An 11,365-nucleotide genomic window follows, 5' to 3' on the forward strand; every position below is an offset into this window, starting at 1 on the left:
GCATTCTGTTTAAAAAAAAAAAAAAGGGTAGGTATTCCATTGAACAGATGGAAACACTGAAGTACAGAGAACCACAGACTTCCTCAATTTTGTAGTAGATCAGCACTTTTGGTGCCAGGAAGAAACTCAAGTATTTTGGAATATAAGCTCACAGCATGTGCAAGTGTAGGAAAACATCCTTTTGTATGATAACTTTATTTGATGCCAGTATGAAACTTTCAGGGTTTTAAAATGATAAGATGTGAGAAAACTGGGCTTGTTGTATTTATACATTCATTTTTTAAAAATGAAATTCTAGTAATGCAGCTGTATTCTAGAGACTATTTCAAAAGGAACATATTTTGTATCCTAGAAATTGATGAAACTCTTTTTTCCAAACCATGCACCCTAGCCTCCCTAGATCCCCAAACCCTGCCTTACACATACATGATATCTAGAGCATGACAGGGCTTAATGCTGAACTTGATTTCTTCTTTTATAAGTAATTTTCTTAACCGAAATTAATTTGCAATGCTACACAGTACTGTACTTCCTCTTCAGAAAAGAACTTTTTCCTTCTGTAAGTTCCTTGTGTTGGTTTTTTTCATCCTCTCTGTCTGTGTTGGCTTCTAGCCCTCTGTTCCTTTCAGTGCATTTGGTCCTTTGCCAAATGAGAGTCATCACTTAGCCCAAAAGTATCGTTTTCCAACACACAGAATCAAAAGGAAAACCCCGCCTATTACACCCACTGCTAATTATCATACCACAAAACTGACTAGTTGCATCACTGGACCATCACTTGTGAATTTCTGCTTTCCAGAGCTCTTATTCCTGCAGAGAACGAGTTTGAGCCTCATGGAAGATATGCCTTTAAGCCATTCAGGTCCTCAAGGGACACACAGATCATCCTGGAAGCAATGGTGCCTCTACTCAGTAATAGCTCCTTTGCTGTTGCTTTTCTCCTTCAGTACACTAATTCTCACTTTTCTTCCACTCAAGGTAAGGAGATCATAGTACCTAAAATTGCTGCCTTTCTTTTGAAGTCTATTTATTATCATTGTCATTCAGTATTGTTAGAGCTAGTTGGAAGAGACGTGTGGGTATAGAAAATGCGAAAAGTTTCAAGTTTGTCATGGCATACGGCTTTTCAGGTTTATATAAATGTTTTGAAATGAAAGGTACCAGAAAATGCTACATGTTAGCTGCATAGCTGGGTTAGATAGAATCATTTAATTAAATCAGTCATTTGATAGATGCCTTGGAATACTTTCTCCCTTTCTGGAACTCTGTTAACCCCTCTTGGTGGAATAAAGGTATAAAATGTATAAAGGTATAAAACATATGCTTACCTTCAAGGAGTGGGATGCAACATATAGTCTTATTGAGGGAAAAGATATAAGGAGATAATGGAAGACAGAAGAAGGGGAGTGACAGGTGGTTAGTGCATCTTCGTGGAAGGAAACGGCACTGAACTAGGAAGTAAGGTCTGGATTCTTGTTCTAGGTCTCCCTAGCTGTATGAATTTAAGAAAGACATTTAGTCTTTCTGTGTCTCAGTTTCTTCATCTGAAAAATGGTGGTAGGAGAATGGATTTGTTCATTACAGTGCCCCTTCCAGCTATAAAATACAGTGATTAATGATTTATCTAAGGATAATAGAGAGCATAAATGCTTTAGGAATTCAAAATAGGGGACAATGGCTTTGGGCTAGAGTGATCAGGGAAGGCTTCACGGAAGAAGGAGGAAGCACATTCCTATTTGGGAAGCCCCTGATGCTTATCAGGAATTTCCCATTGAGCTCCAATCCAAGTTGTGGGTCTAGTAAAAGAACTGGAGATATATTAGATTCTTCTTAAGTTTTTTTGACTGTTGACTACATAGCACTGACCAAAAGAAAATAAGAAATGCTTTATTTAACTTAAGAGTTAGCCTATTTTGGGGTACATTTGAAGATTCTGTGCCTTGGAGGGAATAAAGTAGTATACGCCTACCTAAGAAAGGGCCATATGAAATTAGCACCTGCAGACACATTTTTCTAAGGGGACTGGCTGGTGAAACCTCCAAAAATGTGATTCTGTGACTTAATTTAAAAGCAATTGAGAAAAGATGCAGGAGGAAGTACACGGTAGTTGCTGGTATTCATTTAGTTAGGGGAAGAGTAGCTTGGGTCACATTCCTACACATTAAACCATTAATCTGTATTCCCCAACTGTACACAAGGATATGCAACAGAGGACTTCCTAATCACGCCCCTACTCTCTCCAGGAATGTATCAAGCAGAAGTCTGAACTTTCTGGAGAAGTGATGCTTGAACAGAAAGAAAAGAATTGTCAGGAATTCTGAGTGTTTTGATTTGTGAAGAAAAGGAAATAGCAGTGGCTTAATTTGGGAAGACTTCACCCCTCTAGAGCAACCTCAGTTTTTAACCAGATTTCCTAAAGAATATAAGATAATGTTATAGGTGTTATCCATTCCTACAGATGGCAAGGGAACCAACGCATAGAAGGGGCTGAATATGTCCTTCTCAAAGGAACACAGTGGCTCCTGCAAAGGGAAAGAGGATGTCTAATAATGCCAGAGGTACCTAGAATACCTCTTGCCAGAATTGAACTTGACCAAGCCCAGGTGTTTAAGCTCTGATTCTCTCTCCTAGACAACGTGCATCTTCTCAATGAAAGGTTCCTCCTCTAAAGAAACAGCCTAGAGTTTATTTCAAATTTGGGGAGATTTTAAAGGTTTTCAGGATATGATCATGATTGGATGTCATAAAGGTTTATTTCCTATAGGAAAAGCCAAAGGCCTGGCTGACGTGATGCAATAGCTCACTTCCCACTTGCCTGCACTTCCCGTTCCTCATTGGCCACAAATAAGTATCTTAGGAAAAGAGGGCTGTGTGGCTGGCGGATGGTGAGTCATTATGAGGTGGTTGCTTCCACCTTCTCACCATACGCATGAACCTTGGAGGTTTTGTTTTTTTTAATCCTCTCTAGTTTTTATATACAAAATCCCACTTTCCAACATCTCTAGGCACTAATTCAAAAAGGATTAGACAGGAAGATTGGCTTCCTCTACGCCAACAGAAATTTCTTTGGGAGCACAATCTTTCTCCTCTCCCATCCCCATCTTTCAAAAGACATTCAACCGGAAGGATTGGCTATGAACCCAAGGAGTTTGGTCTACCCCTCAGTGAAAATAACCTCATAGAAGTTATCTCTAAAACAAAACACAACAAAACAAAAAACCCAAAAAACGAATGTTCAGAAGAGTTCCCTGCTTCAATGAAATGAAAGATGCTTCCAAAAGAAGTCGGGTTTGTACTTAGAAGCAGAATAGAGTCTACTTCCAAATGGTGATCTAAGTAGGGTTGGTTGTTGCTTTGGAGAAAGAACTATTGTTTTGGTCATTTGAACCCAAACATTTAAATCTGGGCTTACGTCATAATGGAGTTACAAGAGCAATTGCTCCTTCAAAGCAAAAATGAATTAAATTAAATGGAAAGTCCCATATGCTTCTTCATAAATGGATATTTACCTCTCTCATAAACATCAGCGGTATTATAAATAGAAACTGCCCCCACAGAGTAGTCGGGGTGAGACTTTTGAATCAGACGGGCTGTTTGGATCTCAGCATAGCCTCTTATCAGCTGCATGACGTTGGGTTAGTTACTTAATCCCTCTCGGACGCACTTCCTCATCTGCAAATGAGCATGCTAGTTCCTACCCCGTAGACCTGCAGTAAGGATTAGTGAGATCGGGCGGTGCCTGACCCGTAGTGGGCTCTGATAGGTTACAGTGATTCAGATTCGCATGATTGCTGACATCGTAATTTAATTTAAAAAATTTAAACTTAATGAGGATAAATTTAAAAAGACTTTTAACAAAACGGACATTCCTTGTTCATCTGTTTCATTTCCTCAGCTAAAGACATAAACAATGAGTCTTGGAACAACACTACCTCAAAAACTAATGATGTATTGTAGGGTGACTAACATAACACAATAAAAAAAATAATAAAAATAAAGATTATACCTTGCTGCCAAATAGAGGATTTTTGTGATTGGACAGATTCTCATTTGTGGCAGTAGAAAATGTCAGTGGTGGTTTCTGTAGTTCTAAGTAGACATTAAAGCAGCCCTAGTACAGCACCCACGAGTTCTGTCTCTGGCAACTAATTTGTCTGTGGCCTCAGGTTTCTCCACACACTCTTTTGCACGATGGGAGACACCACAGATGCTATCTGTACCACATTTTTTGGCACGCACTTATATTTAGGTTGTTACTCAACTGCCTCATGTGTGTGATCATGTGTTTCTAGAAAGATCATAAGCTGCCTAAGAGGCGAGGGCTATGAATTGTGTGTTTCTCTTGCTTACAATGCTGGCTGGGATTATAGGATCAATGTTTTGTTCCGTTCTTCATTATGATCAGCATCATTATTGAAACAGCTAATATTTAATAAGCAGGACCAGATCTGTATGGGCAAAGCCCTTCTTCACAATTATTACATTTAAGCCCATAAACACCATCAGTAAACTAGGTGCTATTATGTCTCCCATTTTATAAGTGAGAAAATTGAAGATAAGGGAATCTAGCACATGCCTATCATGGACCAAACTAAACTGAATTTCAGCATTTCTTTTAAGACACCCGGAAAGGGTGTCTCCTAATGAAATGATTGCAAGAGCGAAGATAATTGTAGAAATCCAAACTTTCTGATTGTACCTCCTTATCAACAAAATATTTTTGAGTAAATTAGCATATGCTAATTTATTATGTTAGCTATAAGGGCTAATACCAGGTATAATAAAAAGATACACAAAATTAAAACTTATAAGGAACCAAATGACATGCTTGAAATAGTATATTCACAGTGCAAAACTATTTTGCTTTTACCAAAATATTATATTTTACATGTTAATATCATACAAACATTTCTAATATAACCAAAATAATATTTCAGTAATTCAAGAAATGTGTTTCTTTTATTTTCTTAACCTTAGCTTAACACTTTGTGATACAATAATTTGAAGATTATATTCTAAGCTAATTTACTAAGCTAATTCACAATTTTGACTGTCATAACCTATATTTATTTCTCCACTCTCCTCTACTGGACTATTTTATTCCTTTGACTTTAGTTTAAATATGCAATATCTCTTCATCATTCTCTTTCTCACTTGAAAACCTTGCCTTCAAATTCTATGAGAAAATAGAAGTAGGCAGGAAAGAAGTTCCAAAGCTCCCCATCATATCTACCACTTACCTGCAATTTTGTCCACATAGACTGTGTTTCCTTCTTGTCACTGTGCATGAATTGTTCATGAACCTATCTAAGGCCTCCTATGAACCAGATTCTGTCCCTTCTTACTTAGGGGCATTGCCTGCTTCAATGATTATCTCCTTGCTCTTACATTCTATTTCACACCCCTCCTTCCCCTTTACTGGAACATTCCCATCAAATGGCAACAGATAACCACATTGTCAGTTCTTCCATGTTAAAACAAAACCAAAGACTAAGAAAAGCAATAAAATCAAAACATTTCTCTGACCTCTCATCCCCATCCAGGCTCCCTTTAATTTTTCTGTTTTCCCTTACAGCAAAATTCCCCCGATTTTTCTTTTCTCATTTAGCCTTAAATCCATTCTAACTAAGCTTCTGTCCTCACCACATCACAGAAACTACTTTTGCCAAGAACCCCCATGGCTACCATATTATCAAATCCTCCAGTTAATTCCCTGTCCTCACCTCACTTGACCCAGCGGCAGCATTTGATACAGCTGATCACATCTCTCTGAAATACTTTCTTCTCTTTGTTTCCAACACCACACTCTTCAAGTTTCCCTTCTGACTCACTGGTCTCCTTTGGTGTTTCTTCCTCATTTCCTGACCTCCAAACCCTGCAGTGTTCCAGTGCTCCTCTCTATCTATACTCACTCCCTTGACAATCTAGCACAGCCTCACACCTTAAAGAGTCTCACAGAAGCTAAAGATTCCAAAATTTATATCATCAAAACTCCTTAAATTCCATCCTCATAGATCCAAATGCCTACCTGACACTCGCGTCTACCTGGGTATGTGAGAAGCATCAGTCATAAACTTGGTATGTCCAAAAGCAGCTCATGATTCTTTCCTCTCAATTTACTCCTCTTAAATCTTGCTCATTTCAGGGATTAACAACTTTATCTTTTCAGTTACCGATGCCCAACACCTTGGAGTCATCTTTGTCTTCTCATTTTCTCATCCCATATCCACGTCAGGATAGCCAGCACCTTGGTCAGAGGCACTATGCTTTCTTGCCTAGATGATTACAGTGATCTTTTGGCTGGTCTCACTGCTTTTGCCCTGGCCTCTCTTTGCTTTATTCCTACCACGGCAGCCAAAGAAATCCCATAAAAGAAAAATGTGCAATATCTTTAAGTTCAAACAATCCCCTAAGCCCTTTTCTGCAAGGAAACTAATGAACTTTACACGGTACAAAAATTTTTTTTGTGGTTATGCCTTATTTTACTACTAAGTGTTTTAAAGTCGTTAGCATTTAAATACCAATACTTATAGAATTAACCACACTGGTGGCTTCTTGCAGCAAGTGAACTGTGATATGTCGCAACAGTTTGAAGCTAGTCTCCTCATGTTACCTCAGTTACTGTAAACGGTGTGATTGTCTGGATATTAGATGAGGGCGGCTTTACCAGCCTGCACTGTGAATACTTCTACAGTTTAACATTATTAAAAATAAAGATACACTTAACTAGAGATTCTATTATTGTCTTTTCACGTGCCGATGGATCACGGTGCAGGGACTGGGGTGTGGAGACTGCTGTTTATAGATAATTCCTATGGCCCAAGAGGAGGAGAGTCCGAGATCAAATAGTTGTCCTGTTAGGTGGACGGGATGAGACCTTAACTCTGGCCTAGAACACCCAAAAGGGCTGTTAGGTGATGAAAGGGAAAGACGGAGCCAGCTGTCGGCAAAGGGGAGCGGAAACAGGCAAGGCGAAGTGGAGGGCAGGGTTTTGTAACATGGTGCGGTGAAGAAGTCTGCCTCAGGGTCTGAAGCCTCTAACCGAATGACCCCATCGAGAAGGCTGTGCCGCTGTCATCCTCCTGACCGGTTCTTCTTTTTCTTCCCCTACAGACTGCCAGTGAACCCTGCATAGCCAAGTTTGGTAAGTAACCTGTCTTGCACGCCTCCTTTTTACTTTTCTTAGTATTTGTTACAAGAAGGAACCCCATCTTTCCCCATTTTTCAACTACTATTTAGAACCGCTTATCACGTGCCGTGCAGTTCCTAGGAGCTGAGACTTGAGAAGTAAACCAGACAGACAAGTTCATGCCTCAGTGAAGCTTACATTCACGGTCACAAATCTGGGCAGGAATGCACATCACTGTTACGGAGCCAGACACCTGAAATCCCGGAATCCACCTTTAATTTTGTGTCTTAAATAAGCACAAGTTTCACATTTCTACCACCTTTCCCTCTGATAAACTCAAAGTTCTCACAGTTCACATGTTGCTGGTACTCCGTGGAGTGTGCGTAGGGTGACATTTTTGTTTCCAAATATATAGAAAAGGAATGAACGCCAGGGAAGTGGCCACTTTCTTTGTGCCTCTCCCAGCCTCTCCGCTTCTGGGCCACTTTCCCTCAGAGTGGTGACCTGGCATTCGCTAAGGGAACACATTACAGTTTATAGGTACGCTGAGCCTTAACGTATGTCTTAGAATCCATACAAAATCGAAAATAAATGCATTTGAATTGTTTACATATTTCAGACCCCACACACACGTTTCAGCCGAGAGCAGAACATTTCTTAAGTTAACGGCAATCCCTCTTTTTCCCTGGCATAAATGCCAGGCTTCCCTGGTTTGTGGGAATTACGGAATCTCTTTTTAGTACTTGTCTCTGCCTTTGTAATTTGTTTTTGTTTTTCTAGTAAATGGAGTGGAAATAATGATATGTTTGAAATTCCTTCTTGAGGTGATAAAATGTTGAGAAACTCAAGTGCTGCTAAGTGGCCTCAAGTCTTTAAGTGACTCCCACTGCAGAATGAGAGAACCAGGGACACTTTTTCCTGGTGACTTGCCTATTGTCTGTTAAGTATTACGTGTAAAGCAGAAAGAAATTTCCTGGGCTTTGGGCTCCTTGAAGATACAGAGAGACTTTACTACTTGCTCTAATGATCTCTCCTTCATTATCCTTCAGAATCTACCCTCAGAGTCTTATAATCAATCAGTTACATATAAATAACAATTTAAGTCAATGTGTGATCTCTTCTGCATTGCTTTCTTATTGAGGTTTCTTTCTAATTATGAAATAAAGGCTTCTCCCTCATAAAAAAAATTACAGAGAGTTAGAGAACAGGCCAAATAAGTATTTTTGAATGATCAAGACACTCCCTGGGGTTCTGAAATCACATTACTACGCAAAAACAATTAACATTAGAAAAATATGTAAATTCCCCATATTCCTATGGAAATAAGTGACAAAGTCTTGACTCTTTCTCCGTCCCTTGACAGTTTTAAACTAGGGATACTTATATTTAAACACTTAAAAATTGAAATTTTTGTATTTAAAAATTCAAATAATTTCCATTTATAAACTCGTGAATTTACCATGATATCCCAAGCATATCTTGGGATCCCAAGCCATAATTTAGACATAATACATCTAATTCAGGAGCATGGATGTATCACTCAAACAAAAAATATTTATTGAGCAAACAGTAGGTTTGGGGAACTCTTTTAGGTGCTGAAGATATAGCAGTGAACAAAACAGAGAAGCACGTGTACTCGAAGACATTATATTCAAGTGGGTATAATACAAACAACAAAGAAATATTTATAATATAAAGGGAGAGAGCAGCAGGAGAGCACTATTTTCTGTAGACTGATGAGGACCGTCTCATTGATAAAATGATACACAATAAAAAGTATTTAGGGCGCCTGGGTGGCTCAGTGGGTTAAGTGTCTGCCTTCAGCTCAGGTCATGATCCCGGGGTCCTGGGATCGAGTCCCGTATCGGGCTCCCACCTCCATGGGGAGTCTGCTTCTCCCTCTGACCTTCTCCCCTCTCATGCTCTCTCTCTCTCTCTCAAATAAATAAATAAAATCTTAAAAAAAAAAAAAGTATTTACATAGAAAACCATGAATATGCATCCTGTCAACTTTGGTTATCACAATCCTGGTGTGTGATTCCTCTCTCCCTTCCTCCTTCTTTAGTTCCTTTCACAAATACTGGTTGACAACAGACGCAGTGCCCCCTAAAACTCAACCCATTTTTCTATTCCAAATCCGTTTCTTTAGAGCTCCCCAAGCAAGAGCTACACTTGGGATTTGTAATTTCTCTAAAACAAGGACTAGATACTTAAAATATTAAAATTGTGGTTGGAGAAAACTAATACAGACTAGGGAAAGAAACAACCTGTAAGTGGGAAAGATCTACAGTCAGGAAGGGAATGAAATGAATAACCACGCTTTCCTTTCTTTTCTCCTCTGTAAATGTCTTACAGGACCATCCCCTTTAAAATGGCAAATGACGTGTCCTAAACTTCCTTGTGTGAATAAGACAGCGGAGGAGAAACTGGAAATACTTCAGGATGGCTTGTATCTCATTTATGGCCAAGTGGCTCCCAACACAACCTACAAGGAACCAGCTCCTTTTGCGGTGCGGCTACGTAAAAACGAAGACATCATACAAGCTCTAACAAACAACTCTAAAATTCAAAATGTAGGAGGGACTTACGAATTGCGTGCTGGGGATATTCTAGAACTGATATACAACTCTGACCATCAGGTTCTAAAAAACCATACATACTGGGGGATCATACTGCTGGCAAATCCGCAGTATAACCCCTAGAGACTCCTTCTGGCCTCCGCACCATCTTTTGCACATGGAGAGATGCTGGTGATTGCGTTGGAGGAGGCCGACTTTCCACACCCATAGCTTGTCTGAGCATACAAATCAACACACATAGAACCTCTCTGCATGTGAGTTTTCATCTCTCAAGCTTATCCAAAAAAGACTCAGAGGACAGGCCAGAGACATTTGCTTACCTTTGACACTGGGTCAGCAAAGATGCTTTACTAATCCACGAGAAATGACTGTGGGTCGCTCGAGGACAGAAGGTTCTCAAAGAGTCTGTGTCTAATTCTTAAATCCTTGGATGGGGAAGAAAATGTCTTATTGCCCTGGGAGCCTTACCTGGTGTGCAAAAAAAAAAGATCCAGGGCAGTGGCCTGGCCTTGTTCTCATATTCTTGGGCTGTTTCACTTTATTCTTCCCATACTCCTGTCTTTTGAGGCCCTCCTATTAAAAGTAACCAGACTGGGAGGGTGGCCACAGATATGCCAACAACACTCCACTTTAGATGTGATGATGTTAAGAAGACAGAGAATACTCTAGAGATTTATTGGGGCACAGCCACAGAGGGCATAGAATGGAGTGCACTTTACTTGGGAATTTCCCTTGATTTATCATATTTAGGATGTAGAATGCTTTATAAAACCATTGGGTCAAAGGCCTCCTCCTGAACCTTGACACAGGGCTCATGAGAAGTTGTTGATGTGTGTCTACATATCAGTAGTAAAGATAAAGTAATCATTAGTAATTCTAAAACTAAACCCTAGAAATTGGCATCATCAGTAATGTATTATGTATGTCATGTAATAATTTCATATTTTTAGCTGGCTCGCCGCAGTTTGCAAAGTGCTTTCATGTATCACAGGACAACTCTATGAAGCAAACGAGGCAGGTGTTTTGGGCACAATTTTAACAGTGAAAATATGAATGTATCTGGAACATAAGTAACTTGCCTCAACCCATAGAGCCAGTGATTGATAGGGCCATGGTCTTCCCCAATGTGATATAATATCTCAGCTTTAGGGTTAGTATTTCAGCTACGATGTTAAGTCTATAGAGCTTAGCAGATTATCAGACGCACTCCCTTTCAGCTCAAGGTGGGTAGAATAAAGCTACAACTGACTTTCTTTTCTTAGCAAACTATTTTTCCTTTCCCTGTTTGGAGCAGGGCACATGAGGTTGTTGCTCAGGGCTTACTCCAACCAAATCCCCTTCCTCACTTTAAAGAGCTGGTCTTGGTCAAACATGTTAACTTCTAAAAATAATGAATAACATTCAATTCAATAATAGCTTGCTTAAGATTTTAGACTCCGTTAAATTAATTGTTTGTGGATTCTTGTTGAAAGTATGTAATATGATGACATGATACCCATTTAAAATATTTATGGATATTTGTAAAAAACTATATTATGTTAATTAATAGTGTTACATATAAAGTTAATTTAAAAATATTTGTATTGTATAGAACAAAAATATGCTGGGGAGCAGAGTAAGCTTAAGGCCGAGATGTTTTTTAGTCTTTTTAAAAAAA

The 11,365-nt window shown here is 39.2% G+C and overlaps 1 protein-coding gene across 1 annotated transcript; it reads left to right on the forward strand.

Moving 5' to 3' along the window:
* Positions 1-834: 834 nt before the first annotated feature.
* On the forward strand, positions 835-9,831 carry TNFSF18 (TNF superfamily member 18; the record flags this gene model as incomplete). Its single annotated transcript, XM_080824514.1, has 3 exons — positions 835-978; positions 7,114-7,144; positions 9,485-9,831. The coding sequence occupies 3 exons, from the start codon at positions 835-837 to the stop codon at positions 9,829-9,831; spliced, it is 522 nt and encodes a 173-aa protein (XP_080680640.1).
* Positions 9,832-11,365: the final 1,534 nt, after the last annotated feature.

This window comes from Martes martes (assembly GCF_963455335.1).
Source record: "Martes martes genome assembly, chromosome: 15".
Classification (NCBI taxonomy): domain Eukaryota; kingdom Metazoa; phylum Chordata; class Mammalia; order Carnivora; family Mustelidae; genus Martes; species Martes martes.